Here is a 16,159-nt window from a genome sequence, read left to right as displayed (position 1 = left end):
TTAAATTTAGCCAGCAGAGGGTGTTTTTCGACCATGTTTAGCTAACGTTAGGTGGCAATGAGGTAATGCTGATTTGTATGATATAGGTAGGCCTATAGCCATTGTTCTATATCTATGGGTATAGCTGTCTATGGTTTAATATGGATGGTTATGTATACACTTCATTAGCTACCTGCAATTGCAACAGCCAGTGTCTGCTGTTAAATTTAGTGTGAAAAAGGGAAATGATTAACAAATTAATTATATGTAGTTATCACTGACTTTATTTAAAACCCATATAAATAAAAACATGTTTATTTCCTTTTCTTCTGACTTAATGTATTTATTTTTCAGAAGTTAATAATAATTGTGAGAGTATTTGAATACACAATGATATATATTTCGTACATTTGATGCCTGAAGTTTTTTTTGCATAAACCATTAGCTGCATGTTAAGTGCTAGCCTGAACAATCATAAAAAGCCAGTTTCTGTTTGGGCTGGTCATGCAATAGTTTTTTTCTATCTACAAGATTCATTTTGGTGTTTAAATTCATATTGCATTACACGTCTTGTAAAAAAAAAAAAATCAATGAGATGATAACAGTGATTGCTCCTGTCAGGATCCAGTCACATTTGGCAGCAGTGTTTTGGGCTTGAACTGCTGAAGATATTAAATAAAACCTATGAAAGCAAAAACATGCATTTAAACCTGCAATTTCCTGTTTTTGATTGCTTGAAAACTTGCTTTGCTTATAACATAATACCTGCTTAAAATCAAAAGACACTAGCACATCTGTGAAAGTAGAATTAATCTTGACTGTGAGATCATGTGAAAATACTACTGCAGCAGTAAAAGCCCAAAAGCTTCTGAGGCCATCATCAGTCTTCTTCTTATGGGACCACTGCCCACATCTATTTGAATTAATTCATATTGAATGTAGACTCATGATATGTCAGCGATATGTCTGCAGCCCATTATGGGATTGTCAAGAGTAGCCTAGGACTAACATTATCTTCATAGTAATTGCCTTGAGCCATCTTTTCAGCCAAATTAATATTGATAAGGTCACTGAATCCTGACTAACTAGCTCACTCACTATGTGAAAGTGTCTTAATTTAGGGAAAGTGAAGCACCAGTGAATACTTTATTTTTTATTTTTTTTTATTTGTTCAACATAAAATTGAATTAATGCCTAGAGAATAGGCTACATTAGTATGCTTTCTGCTAGCCTCTAGCTATTTCATCCTGTGTTTTAGAATCAGCGCTGCTGTATTACCTTGTGAATCTATATTATCATCCTCATAGTATTTATTCTGTTATGTATTTTCAAGGTGAAACAATCTTTATTCAGTTGTAGTTTTGGAGCAGGTTTTTGTGAAGTAACTGGGAGGTAAACTGAAATGGCTGTTTAAAGCTGCATTAACTCATGTTATTTATTTATTTTCTTTCCACTTCGGGGCAGCATTAGTGCCTAACATAATGCTGACATATCATGTTATTAAGTTATTAGGTGGATACGGGGGATGCGTTAGAAAACATTTAAGGTCATGTTTATAGCAACTCAGCAAACTTACTGTAAGTCCATTATTTACTCTCCTGTTAGCTCTGGTTTGGTCTCCGCTCTTGCTCTTCCCTCTCAACTGAAATTTCGGACTCTTTAGCAACTACATTCACCAGCTAGTGGTTAACTTTGTGTGTCAGCCATTTGGTGCTGGACATGGAGCATATAGCGGGTTAAAACAAGGCTGATAAAGGCTGTGAGAGTTGCAGCCTGTAAAAACACAACAAAAAGCTGAGGGGAACTGCAGAGTTGGGTGATAATTATCTATGAGCAATAGAGGTGTTGTAAAAAATCGATTCATGTAAGAATCGTGATTCTTATTTTCTAAGATTCTGAATCTATTCACAACTTTAAAAAGTCGATTTTTTAAAACTTTATTTTCCACAAAATGACCCAGGTATTGCTTGTCTGATATCAGACTAAATAGTCATGGTACAGTAGAAGGTGGCAGCAATGCAACATTGCAGATGCTGTGAAACTCCAAAGAAGAAGAAGACTGAATTGTTAACTCGTTACACTCCGTTTCTATCTGAATGAGCCCGGAGGATGTAGCGTCTCTTTAGCTCAATGGCGATATCAAGAACGCCGCTGTTACAATGTTTCCATGAAAAGCCACAGTTCATTTGTTTGTTCGCCAGAGACTAGGGCTGTGCAATTAATTAAATGTAATCAAGATTACGATTTTGATCACAAAAACAATTTCAAGAAAAACAATTATTACGCACATTACGTTTTGCAAGTAAACTCTTATTTTGTCTTGTGTTCTGAATGAAAAAAACAGTTAAATAGGGCTGCAACTAACGATTATTTTCATAGTCGATTAATCTGTCGATTATTTTCTCGATTAATCGATTAGTTGTTTGATCAATAAAAATGTCAAAACATGGTGAAAAATGTGGATCAGTGTTTCCCAAAGCCTAAGAGGACGTCCTCAAATGTCTTGTTTTGTCGAAAACTCAAAGATATTCAGTTTACTGTCACAGAGGAGAGAAGAAACTAGAAGATATTCACATTTTAACAAGCTGGAATCAGAGAAATCTTATTTTTTTTAATAAAAAAAACCCAATTAATCGATTATCAAAATATTTGGCAATTAATTTAATAGTTGACAACTAATCGATTAATCGATTCATCGTTGCATCTACAGTTCAAATGGGAAAAGTATTAAGGGAAATTTCACAGTTTCAAGGTGTTTTCACTGTTGATATGTTTGTTTTTTTAAGTTTAATAAATGCAACATATTTTCAAAACCAACGAGTAATTGTGTAAATAATCATGATTTCAGTATTGACCAAAATAATCGTGATTATGATTTTTTCCATAATCGAGCAGCCCTACCAGAGACCGTACGTTGGTGGGGGAAATGCTGTGTAGTGATAGCCTATAAGGAGATAGTTTTAGCCTAGCCCTTAGCTCTCTTCCCTGTCTTTGTTTATGGTCTGTGAGCACTTCTGGTCGGCGGAGCTGGCTCAGTAGCTTCCATCGGTTTATAGTACTCATTTTTACTCTTTCTTGTCTAGGCCTCAGACAAACAGGACTCAGCATTTTATATTAAGACCACACCTGTGGGGATATTACTACTCATGCTTTGTCTGATTTATTTGCATATTTACATCCTTAGCGTGTCAGCGCCGACATAAACGCTACACGCTTTGGTATTGCTCCCTCACTTAGGTGAGAGAGCAAGAGAAGTGACAGCAGAGTAATTGTAAACACATTGTCTTCAAATTGCCATTTGATACATTGTTATTGTAAAAATATTGATTATAGACACTTTTATTGTTTACTGTATGTGAAAATTAAGGACTGAAATATATTAAGTTTAAAACATGTTTCATGTTCAGTGTTGCAATACTTTCCAGCAGTCTAAACACAGGAACTGAGGCAAATAATAACAATAATAATAATAATAATAATAATAATAATAGGAGTTTTCACTGATTTCACAGTTTCTTTAGTCTTTAAACCAGAGTCCACCTCTCGTCTACTTTTGTAAAGCTTGCAAAGCAACAGAAAACTGGTTGCAAGTAGACAGGAACAAAGGCTTGTAAATATATATTGCTAACCACTGAGCATTCTGCCATCACACCTTAATCTCTTCCCACAGTGTTTGTGTGGGCCAGTGTGAAAATGAAAAGTGAAGTGACTGGAATAAAGGGGAAGGTTGCCTTTTGTAACTTTTTGTTTGGAACAAGAACAACTAGCCTAATGAGTGGCCGCATCAGGAACAGTTCATTTGGATGTCAGCAGCTCTAATGGTATGGCTTGGCAAAGACCCAGACTGCAGTCTTTTAGTGTTCATGAATTTCAGCAGGCATATTATAATACAAATACAAGAAGAGGAATACAGATTATAGTGAATGGTGCAAATCCTCTGAGGCACTTTGAAGCTCACCTGATAGTGATGCACGAGCTCCGATGTGTGTGACTACAAACACAAATACAAACATGCACACACATGCATTGCCTAGGGAAATCTTTTCAGCTTTTGCACGCCTGTTGCCATGGAGATTGCCATTGCTGCCCATGCCTAGTGTTTAAAAGAAAATGCACCAACACACACACACGCACACGCATACGCACACACACACACACAGGCACAGGCACAGCTGCTCCATGCCCCCACAAGACAAATAGAAGAAGCTGCTTTCATCCTACTCCACTAAAGGGTACAGTGTCACTGAGCAGAGAGTAAGTCAGTAATACATAATAATATGGGAGTCAGAAGCAGGGCTAAAATGCACATTTGAGACACAGGATAGTACCTTGAGTTACAATGTTAGTATTAATAGTAGGCTACCTACACTTGAGTGTTGTACCAATTTTAGTTTAAAATAGCATAAGTTGATTTGTAATGGCACAAATACCTAACTTATCATGTAGATTATGTGAAAAAATATTATGTAGGTAAATGGTGTATGTTTAGTGAAAGAGTTAATGTAACCATAACATGAGGGCACTCAAAATGAATGTTCCAGTTATTCATTAGTTGTTTTATAACACACGCGCACACACACTTCATTACATTTCTCATATAAATCACACCTGAATATCTTTGTTGACACTAAGGCCGGTTACACACTGGATGTGTCGCGCGAGCGTGTCAGCTGCGTGGCGTGTCCGTTAATATTTCGGCTCCCATGTTAACAGGTTAGAGGTTACACACGCGGTATTATTTAAGATAGATTGTTGCTGGACTATACGTCTTGGTGAGTGTCTGTCAACAACTCATTGCCTTCATCGTGAAGCGTGAAGCGGTTATTGAAATATCATGCACTGTGGATGATTCTGCCATTTTTATAGCTAGAACAGTAAGTTTTCCCATTTATATAATGTTTCTATTGTGGAAAATGTCATTTCACTAGGTTTTTACGTGGGTCAGGCCACTGCACATCCAAATAAGTGCCCTTAACGACCATCAGTCTCCATAGGATAACATGGGAAAACTCGACCCCCTACCTGGTGGAGCCCAAATATATTTTCATCTTTCTAAAACTGCAACTGCAGAGGCAATTTCTTTTATTGTGCATGTCTCAGGCTGTCCACTGAGCTAGCTGTAACAGCTTGAAGTGTATAAAGTAAGATGTAAACCGTAAACAATAAGTAGGCTACCCTGCATCATCTCCAGACTCCATCTGTAGCCTAACTTGTAAACAAAATAAGACAATCAGCTAGTAGTGTGATATGGGAGACAAGCGCTGCTCTCATATGTGAATGCACAGAGCAGGGATGTTAAAGAGCAGCTTCGGTTACACAGAGCAGTTGACGAGTTTTGGTGTTAGCTTCACACGCTAACGGCGGAGCTAACCGCTAATACGGAGCTAACAGCTAACGCCCGGAGCTAACAGCTAATAGCGGAGCTAAGAGCTAACGGCGGAGCTAACAGCTAATAACGGAGCAAACAGCGAAGCAAACGGCCTGGAGGCCATTTGTGGTCGAGGCGAGAAAGGATAGGCTACAGCTACGTCCATGTTTGGTTGTATATGGAAGGGACTAGTTTGCTTCGTGTGGACTCACTGGACTGACTGACTCGACATGTAGGCGGAGCTCGGGAGCTTCATAGCTAAGGGCAGGGCTACAGATTAGGTGTCCCTAAAGAACCGCGTGTCTAACAGTAGCCTAGTTCCGCATTACATTAATTAATTTGCAAGTTTTATTTATTTTTATACCGTATTCTCCGTGTAAATTCATGAACCGAGACGCCCGTAGCCTACCATTTCGGTTCAATATGAATAGCCTACATGTAGCCTACCGTTCCACCCCTAATGGCTGGTTAGGCCTAATCTTAATTTTGCCTACAGCAATAGGCTAGCCTATATTTTGAGCCTGGGACTACTTCATGATAGCAGTGACAACATCAATGTTAACTGACAGTATTTTAAAGGGACAGTTCACCCCAAAATCAAAAATACATATTTTCCTCTTACCTGTAGTTGCATGATTGTTTAATAGTGCTATCTCTGTAGTAGCCTATTTAACATAGGCCTATTGCGTTCCAAAAAAAATCAAAATCAACCTGGTTCCTATTGATTATGAGAACTTTGAGACAGATTATTGCCATCATCGCTTGTCTTTTATTTGTGTATAATGTTAGCCTATAGCCTATTAAATAGTAGCCTACGGACCAGTGTCATGTAAATACAGAGGGTTACAAATGTGTGTAGCTAATGTTAGTGTGTAACCACATATTTTGGGTCATGTTGTATTTCCAACAAACGTTTTGCAATAGGGCTGCAACTAACGATTATTTTCATATAGCCTAGTCGATTAATAAATTTTTTTCTTGATTAATCGATTAGGCCTAGTTGTTTGGTCTATAAAATGTCAGAAAATTGTGAAAAATGTGGATCAGTGTTTCCTAAACGCACAAGATGACATTTGTTTTGTCCATAACTCAAAGATATTCCGTTTACTGTCACAGAGGAGAAAAGAAACTAGAAAATATTCACATTTAACAAGCTGGAATCAAAGAATTTTTACTTTTGTCTTAAAAAAATAAACCGACTAGGCTAATCGATTAGCAAAATAGTTGGCGATTTATTTAAAATTTGACAACTAATCGATTAATCAGTTAATCTTTGCAACTGTACTTTGCAATATGCTGTTAGATTTAAGCTCTGCCTCACCTGCTGCTGCACCGCTGACCTGAAAGCTTACCTGTAAATGCTGCAATCACTTCCTGCCACCATTACTGCTGTTTCATTTTCCTCGTTTTAACGAAGTAAATAGCATCAAGACTCATTTCCATTGTAAGAGACATAGTGAGATGGCCTCTGTGTGCAGTAAGCGATGCTGTGCGAAGATTGACAATATTTGAACTCAACTGCCAAACAAATACAACCCCCTACACTGTATATAGTAACAGTACTTTTACTTGAGTACAACTGTAACCTTATAATAGCACAGTCCCATGATATCCCTGTTGTTTACTGGGTTGAGCTCCCTGTGTTTTCTATTTACCTCCTGGGGCATCTGTCGATTATGTCCTGCAAGGAATACTTCCATTTATTGACTTTTATGCTTCAGTATTAGCTGCCCCATTACATCAAGTCATTAAAAAGTTATCAATTAAACACAACTTGGATTGAATTGAAATTGAATTGACTAATTTATCAGGGAAATTGGAATTTAGATGTACACAGAGCACTGATTTGTCATGGATTATCTGTATTGAGCTAGGGAAACCACAGGAGGTTGGACCCTGGCATACTCACCCACACACATTTGGACAGACATAAACAAACACCTACCTCCTACTATCCTACCTCCACCAAAGATGTTTTATATTGTAATTCTAATTCTCCTCTAAGGATCATGTTCATATTTTTTTATTACTGAATTAATTAGTTTTTGATAGTGTTTTGTGCAAAATAATGAATAAATAACCCACACTCACTCAGTTGCAAAATGGTGTGTGTGTGTGTGTGTGTGTGTGTGTGTGTGTGTGTGTGTGTGTGTGTGTGTGTGTGTGTGTGTGTGCGTGTGTGCGTGTGTGTGAGTGTGCGCGAGTGTGCTCGAGTGTGAGTGAGTGAGTACGCATATACTGGCCTTAACAGTGATGATGTGTGAGGATGTGTAAGCTCACGTGTATTTGAGTCTGTGCTTGTAGTATATGTGCACATGTGAGTGTGTTGATAGATGAGTGATGCTCCTGGCATTGTGAATCTACTGTTTGCGTATTCTTACTGTGTTTCCTCCAACGCAGCAGCACAAGGCAGATCCTATCATACTCTTCTCTCTAAGCTATATAGCTACATCATACTTAACAACACACACTCAAGTCAAAAGATGGGGGGGGGGACATGAGGAAGGTTTATGGAGGCTATTATCTATTTTAGTCTTTTTTTCAAAGAAGATGATGGTTAACACTAATCATTGATGCTATAAAAGCTGGAGTGTAAATGGTTGTAAAAAAAGAGAAAAAAAACACTTGAGTCCCCTTCTAAGGCACACATTTCCACTGCTGAATCTTTGACTCTGTCGCCTGCATAATTTCATGGACACATATATTATATAATGGCTGTTTGGAAATGTGTTATGGGTTGTGTATTTGTGTCATGAAACATGTAGGCCAGGATGAGCTCAGGATGTCGCTACAGTTCACACTGCAGCTCTGTGACTCACTCGGCTCTTCTGGTTGACTTAACAACGCCACTGGGCTTGACTCATCACGACTACAAATGTGCATGTTCAAAAGTCTTTTGAGGACTGAACACAGGCCAATTTATATATTTTTTTTATAAATTGACCTTCAACTTTACCACTCTGAGTCCAAAGAGGGATTTATGTACTGACATGTCTCTTTGGACATCTTTCTTTTATGACAAGAAAAGGGGTTCACCTTTTTTTTGTTCGGTCAGCACATTTTGTGTCCCATCATATTAGTTCCGATGCACCCTAGGCATTGGTCTTTAATAGATTTAAAAGCACAGTCCACATCTAGCAGTTTGATGTTAAGCTGTTAAATCCGAAACTGAAGGGTTGAATAGAAAGTGAGGGCTTGTGGCTGATGGAATACACTGCAATATTGTCTAGTAATCTATGAGGCACTCACTCCTTGCCTGTGTAAAATGGTACCCCAAATAATGAGTCACTCAAAAATAGCTGAGGTTCAAAAGAGATATGGGTATATGAGTGGTTTAGAGTACAGCTGAAAAGCAGCCCTTCAATGGCATAAAGGTCAGAGAAAACATTTTCATCAATTTTAGATAGAAATGTCAATGTTTGATGCTAAATGACAAGTCAAATCTGATAAATGGGTCGGAGAATATTTCTAAATTTGTAAAAATGTTACATCCTTTAAGAAATAATTGCCTACTGAACACATGATAGATGTACTGTAGGTCTATATTTTCTTCTACTGCAGTCTTTCTGTTCTTCTTCGTGTGGTTCAGATGTCTGTGGGATTTTCTTTTCGCTCAAATAATCTCCTTTCTCCCTCTTTTGTCCTGTCATCTTATGGCTGTTTTTTTTTTTTTAGACGCAGCCTGCTGCTGCTGGAATTTGGAGAAGTGCTCTTCTAATGCCCTTAAATAGTGACTGCATAATGAAGTCATGGCATAGGGAGGAGATGTTTGTTTAGGAATATAAAGTGAAAGACAGACAAAAAACAAACAGTGGTGTAGTAAAGAAACTGGATCTACTCCTTAACTGAAAAGAATGTATGTATGTATTTGAGTATTGGATTCGTCATCCATGTTTTTGAGTGAGAGTCGAGGTTTGCCAAAACTGTAATTTGCTTGCTAAACAGTTCCTATAGTCATTATAGAAATCTACCATTTAGGTATCCTTGGATGTTGCTGCTTTACATGCTGATGCTACAATGTCCTTTTAAAGGAGAATTCCGGCCAATTTTTACATTAATCTTGATCGCTATAGCTACGCGAGTACTTTCAATAGAAAAACCCCTGACCCGAATCAGTGCAGGTAATATCAGCTAGCAGGGCAAGCTAGCTACCAGCAGGATCGAGACAGGGACCAGGGTAGGTGAATTTAAACAATGTCTGAGTTGAAAACGCATCTTGTTGACACGTAAGGGCCCTGTTCATGTGGCACAGACATATTAATTGCATTTTGTGTCTGTTAAGAGGCACAAAGGCACTCTAAAACTTGCCCCGACCACTGCCGTTTTAGCTCAGGGGACACTTGTAGTACGTAGCTGCAGCTTCTCCGTGTTACCTGCACTGATTCGGGTCGGGGTTTTTTCTATCGAAAGTACTCGCGTAGCTATAGCGATCAAGATTAATGTAAAAATTGGCCGGAAATTCTCCTTTAAGTAAAATCATCAGGAAGATCTTGCTGTAATAATAATGATCAGATTACTGGCGAGCTTGTGCTAACTCAAAGCCCAGCGCACACCAGGTTTAGTGTAAAAGGCCTATTAGTCAGCGCCACCATTACCTTTGTGTGCTGCTGTCTTAGGCAGAACAGCACACGTTATTAAGGAGCAACACGTTCCACTTAACAGGAGGGAATCATTTGACTGATTAAATCAGTCGATATGAACTATTAGAGAGAAAAAATGTGGGGGGGGTTCAGCTCTATGAGAATTCATCTACTAGAAAATGTGTCAGAACAAACAGTACATGAGCCCACAATGGCAGGAAAAGGGATGAGGGAGAAGGAGGTTTATAAAGATGGATGGAAGTATGGCGGGAGAAGGAGGTGAGGTGGGGCTTGCAGGGCAGGGTGGATGGTGTTTCCGTCTCTGAACTCCACCTTGTGCGCGCTCGCAGGAAACCCCTTCCAGTCGATGCACACGGCACGCAGTGCTACAAGGCTGCAGCACGACACACACACGTAGCCTATGATGTAGGAGGATGATGACAGGAGAGAGGAGGAGGCGAGGGGGAGGGGGAGAGAGCCAGTGAGCGTGCCGAGTGAGAGAGTGAGTGAGCAAGAGGAAAAGGACAGAGTGAAAGGGTAAGATAGGCAGAGAGAAGCATCTCTTGAGTGCATTCAGCTCGGAGCAGCTCAGGAGGCAGGAAGGCAGAGCAGAGGGGGGAGAGCACCTGCACCACTCACCTCTCTCTCTCTCTCTCAGACACCCTCTCGCACGTCATACACACGCATTTGTGAGGAGGCGTGAAGCTCAGGAGGAGGAAGACCACATACACGCACGTTGTTCCGCTGGCTTAGCTGCGCTTTGGAGAGCTGTCTCTTGAAGACTGGACCAGAGCTGTATCCATCGCTTCATCCATCCTTTTCCTTTCTTCCTGCTTTCCATTCCTCTAACTCAGAAGCAGCTCTCTGTCACCCATCCCTTGATTATTTGGACTGATTTGCTCTCTGTCATTCATCTAACCTCTGATCAGTGTGTGTGTGTCTCTCTCTGTAACCATCTCCGCCTGTCTCTGCTTTCACTCCATTCAGCCAAGAGATCAAGAGACGCACTTGGAGAGCAACTAACCGACCACCTGAGACACCGACCTTTCGAGCGCAATCATGAACTTCCTTCGACGCCGTCTCTCTGACAGCAGCTTCATGTCCAACCTGCCCAACGGCTACATGACAGACCTCCAGAGGCCTGACCCAGCTGCTCCTCCTCCCCCCACCGCCACCTCCCCTTCCCAGCAAAGTGCACCCCCAACCACGGCGCCCGCGCCTGCCCAGTCCCCGACCAAAGCTCCAGCACCGTCCCAGGCACCCACCAGCTCCCCCGCAGCTCAGGAGCGGCGTGCGAGCCAGCCGGCTCAGCAGCCTCAACAGGCCCAGCCCTCCTCCTCCTCCTCCGCCTCTGGCTTCTTCAGCTCCTTCAGCTCCATCAGCTCCATCACCAACGTGGTCAAACAGACGGCGGCGTCTGCCGCTGGGTTTGTGGAGCAGTCTGCTACATCTCCCTCGCTCTCCAAGAAGTTCAAGATCCTGTTGGTCATTGACGAGCCCCAGCATGAGTGGTAAGTGTTAAGATTCAAATGACTTTAATGATGGGTTGAGTGTTGGCCAATTGACTGATGGGAAGTTGGTTGTGTTAGCTGGCACGCTGTTTCTGTGGGTTTTTTTTGGGCGCTCTTCAGATTTGGTGTAAAAATGTTTGGGTTATAGTCAGCCAGAAGGAATATGATTTACTGTTAATTTGAAAAAGCTCACGTAAGTGTGCGTGCATTGGCCTAACGATGACTGACACATTGCAATTGATTTTAATCTCAAATCCTGAAATTAATTCTTAAATCCTTTTCTGTTTGTGTTCTATGTCTTTGTATTAAAATGTTTTCCCTCCTCTTACTAAAGCTGCTCCCGAAATAGAAATGGCTCCATTAATCTAAAAAGACAGGACAGCTTTTCTCTGGGGTTCGAATTCACACATCCCACCACCCAGCACTGTCACCTGCCTCTGTTTTTGTGTGTTTATGTGAACCTTTATGACGTCATGTATGTGCAGGCTTATGTTAGAGAGCTATGAGTAAGTGTTTTCATCCCTTGAGAGCACAAGTTGGCTAACAGGATATTATCCTTACACTATCAACTCGTATATCATACAGTCATAAAAGAGCAATGAAGCTCTGAATAAAACATCACACAACACAAGTGAAATGTAAGTCCTTGGCTGTGTAATAATGTTTGCAATCCCGCTCGCTGCTTTCTGTTTCTGCAAATCACATTTTCAGGCTGTAAAGGTTTTTTGTGTGGCGGATGATGATGGATTTTACAGCCGTTCATTGCTGTCATTATTTCGGTGTAGTTTCATCTACACACATCTTAGCCCTGGATTGGATGGCTATGTGATATAGTGGCAACACTTTTGACCTTTTCAATTTAATAGGCAATTATTGGGTACTATCTCACATAAAACTGAGTGTGTTTACTGTTGCAAACAAAAGAACGTGATATGGTCAAACGCATAGCAGAACCATTGAGTAAGTGGACCATGAGTTGAGATTGTTGCTGGTTCAAAGGTCAAGAATGAAGTGGCTTTTGTGGCCAGGATAGCTCAGTCGATAGAGCGGGAGCACATATACAGAGGTTTATGCCTCGACGCAGAAGGTCCAGGGTTCGAGTCCGACGGGGGGCGATTTCTTGCATGTCTTCCCCTCTCTCCCCCCTTTCATTGCTTTCCTATCATTAAAGGCGGAAATGCCCAAAAAAAAATCTTAAGAAAAAAAAGAATGAAGTGGCTTTTAAGCTTTTTAAACCAACAAGGAAGAGAAGTCCTTAAGGGGCTGACAATCGTTAAGAGTTTGAACGTCAATGAGTTCAATGACAACTGAGCAAACTCCATCTGCTGATGACTATGTGATATGGTCAAAAGCTCCAGAACAAGCGAGTAAGTAGGCCTTGAGTTGAGATTGGTTTGTGAAGTGTTTGAGGATATTTGCTATATAATGATTTGAGAAGTTGACTATTTTCTGTTTGAAAATGCATCTTGTTGATGCAAATTAATGCATTGCCACTATTAACCATTTTGGCTCCATTCTCTTTAAATGATACAGTATTGAAATGCCATATACTAAATATCTATAATCCTGTATGTATTACTGTCATTTGCAGTGAAAATAAGTGGTGCAATTTACCATTGATGAAGTAATGTCTGAGACACTGGTACATAAAACGATTAAATGGTTTTTTCACTGTTTAGTGCAGTGAATATTATTTCCAACACAATCAGAACAGGATTAACTCTATAATGGTGAATTATACATGTGTGGATACATGCATAAGTGCTGAGGTTCCACCACACTGTAGTGGCAGCTCTACTCCTGTGCATCTTGCTGGGAGTGTTTTTTGGTGGCTTATGATTGGATGGCTGCCACCATAATGTTATGGCGATGTCTGAATGTGAGACACTGCAGCTTACATTCAGAAAAGTGGTGTTTAAATGCATTGCTTTATTTAAGGAAGTCCTGTTTTTACAAAATATATAATGACCGTACTGCAGACTTGCATATGGATACAATATCTGAATTATCTGAAATATCTGAAATAGATTCAGTCAGGTTCGTGTTTACTACCTCTTTGCACCTGCTGGCACATAAAGTGCCAACTACTCTACATAGCCTGAAAAAAGACATTTAAGAGTTTATTCCTCCAGAATAAGTTTATTCCATAGCTGCCTTTACCACCAGATTGTTGCCCTTTAAAATCACTGTAGCCTGCCATTGCTGAAACCCCTCATGACCTACGACAGTCATTTTAAGTGATGTCTAACTACCACTCACAATGTGGTTTGACTTACATTATGTAGTGTGGTTTTAGAAGGAAGGGATCGGATTGCTCTACATTCAGGAGACATGTACAGTATGCATAGAAATAAGTATTGAATTTGAATTTGTTTATTTTGCACACTAAAAACAAGACAACAGTAACACAAGAAAAGATAATAATATAAAATAAAGATTGTGCAGGTGAGATTAAGAAAACCCCTAGGGGCTTATAGAAGGAATCTCACCTAAGGAAGAAAAATATATATATAATGAGCTATTACAATTACAAGAGTCCTAAACAAACAGCAAATTGAACACAAGTAAGCACTGAATAAAACAAATAAAAAACAAGCATTAGGTGGCTACATAAACAACAAAGTCATAAAATAAATTACAAGAATATAGGCGGTGACTATTAAGTTGGCGGTGACTGCTAAATCATGTCACATTACAGATGTGTGCTAAGTGAATGCTGTGAAATATGTGTAGATCCAGCCAATGTAGAAATACATGTTCAGGTTCTTGCAAAATGTCTGCCACATCTTTGTCCTGGTCCACACCAGGAAAGCCTAAATCCTAAATCCTGTAATACATATACAGACTTGTTGCAGGGCAATGGTGCCAAGTAAGTAATGAAATTTTACATTTAAGAAATGTAATGGAATGAATTTGCAACTTCACTGGCATTATTTCCAAACCTCCTGCCATTTTGTATGTAAACAATACTTCATCCAAATAGCTGAACATAAATATTAATGTTGTTTCTTTGAGGGCTTAAAGCATCTAGGCCAGAGAGGCATTCTGCTAAATGTTATTGATTTTCCACTCCGCACAGAGCGTGGTGACTTTCAGTAACACACTAATAAAATAAAAAACGAATTTCCCACTCTTTAAAGATTCTTCATGTCGTTCTCATCAAGGCTATATTCTAATCAATCAGAAATGAGAGGACACGTCTGTTTGACGTTGCTTGTATCTCCACACACAAAAATTATTTTTATTTTATAAAAAAAACAAAAACATTTTATTTGATTTATTTTTTGAATATGTTTTTATGGACAGCATCAGGCTGAAGCCAGACTTTTAGGTGATCCTCACATCGTGAAATTTGAAACTATCCTTCATGTAATTTTCAATGAAATCACAAATTCTGTGCAAAATGAGCACACATTTGATTTCTATATTTCGGATGCCATCAGTTGGGGGGAATAATCACTTCTTTACGTTACATAGCGATGATCGTAATAAGAAACAATGAGGCTTTTTTTTCTCTTGCTCTGTCTTTTTTTAGTTCCTGTGTACCTTCATTCGCCTTTCCCCAAATTAAACTTTTTCTATTCAACTGTGTGTGTGTGTGTGTGTGTGTGTGTGTGTGTGTGTGTGTGTGTGTGTGTGTGTGTGTGTGTGTGTGTGTGTGTGTGTGTGTGTGTGTGTGTGTGTGTGGCCTTTCAAGGTGGCTTCAGCACACAGGGGCAGATGAAGGAAGATAGAGGGAGAAGATCTGGGAATCTCCCTTTATCGGATGTCTATGTGACACTCTTTCCTGTTTGTCTCGTTGGGTGTTCTTCTCCGCCTTTTTCCTCTTTGCTTCCCTCTCTCTGCCTTTTATCATGGCAGTTTCTCTGTGTGTGGCTCCAGAGAAAGTGCTCTGGGTTCCTGATGTGATGAAGTAATGAAAAGAGACGTGGTGATTCAGCAGTTTCAGCCCAAAGGCCACATCTGCACTCTTTCCTTTGCTGCTCTATATCTGTCTACATCTCTCTCGCTGCCTTTTTTTTTTGCTCTCCTTTTCTTTATCTCTCTGTTTATCTATTGAATATATGTACTCTGCAGTCTGTGCCTGAGTACCAGTGAGCGTATTTTCCACCTATATTGCATAATTACCCATCAGAGGAGATTATTTTGGACTGTTGACTTTTTAATATGACTCATAGCAGAGGGTTTTGTTGGTTTGACTGCAGGTTGACACACAGTTCTCCGAGCAGAGATTGATGGTGAATGCCACCCAATCGCCCTGCAGTTAAAGCTCAAGCTCAAGCTTTAACTAGTTGGTATTTGAGAGCATACTGAGTTGAAACATTTGAAACTTTTTCAACTGACTAGGAAGCATAAAAACTACAAAATAAGAGAAACAAACCACCATGTTTGTGTTCTTCCCTGTGGTTGCACAGCAGAAAAGGCACAGTTTTTATCAACTCATTCACTTTTTTAGTCTGATGATGACGACCTATTTTAAATTTAAACAAGACCATTAAGTTTGTACATGTCTGTGTGCTTGCATGCATGCATGTGTTTAAAAAAAGTAATTCTAATTTTCTCCATAGCCAGCAGACACAGGAGTACACAGTGAGAGCAGGTGGGGAGGTGGAGCAACATCTCACACATGCGCACACACACATGAATTTACAAGCACCTTCATGGTGTGTTTGTATTTTCTGTCATCTGATTATACACGATAGGAAAACAAACAAAGTGTT

At 39.8% G+C, this 16,159-nt stretch overlaps 1 protein-coding gene across 1 annotated transcript in view; it reads left to right on the top strand.

The window, feature by feature from the left end:
• Positions 1 to 10,928: 10,928 nt before the first annotated feature.
• The window catches only part of syn2b (synapsin IIb), an 82,219-nt gene continuing 76,988 nt past the window's right edge, over positions 10,929 to 16,159 (top strand). The window contains exon 1 of the mRNA XM_078248833.1: positions 10,929 to 11,438. Coding sequence (XP_078104959.1) covers positions 10,987 to 11,438 — 452 coding nt within the window. The 5' untranslated portion in view covers positions 10,929 to 10,986. The remainder of the gene's footprint in view (positions 11,439 to 16,159) is intronic.

The sequence above is a fragment of the Sander vitreus genome, chromosome 4 (assembly GCF_031162955.1).
Source record: "Sander vitreus isolate 19-12246 chromosome 4, sanVit1, whole genome shotgun sequence".
Classification (NCBI taxonomy): Eukaryota; Metazoa; Chordata; class Actinopteri; order Perciformes; family Percidae; genus Sander; species Sander vitreus.
Note: the sequence above shows the minus strand (reverse complement) of the source record. Positions and strands in the feature narration are given on the sequence as shown.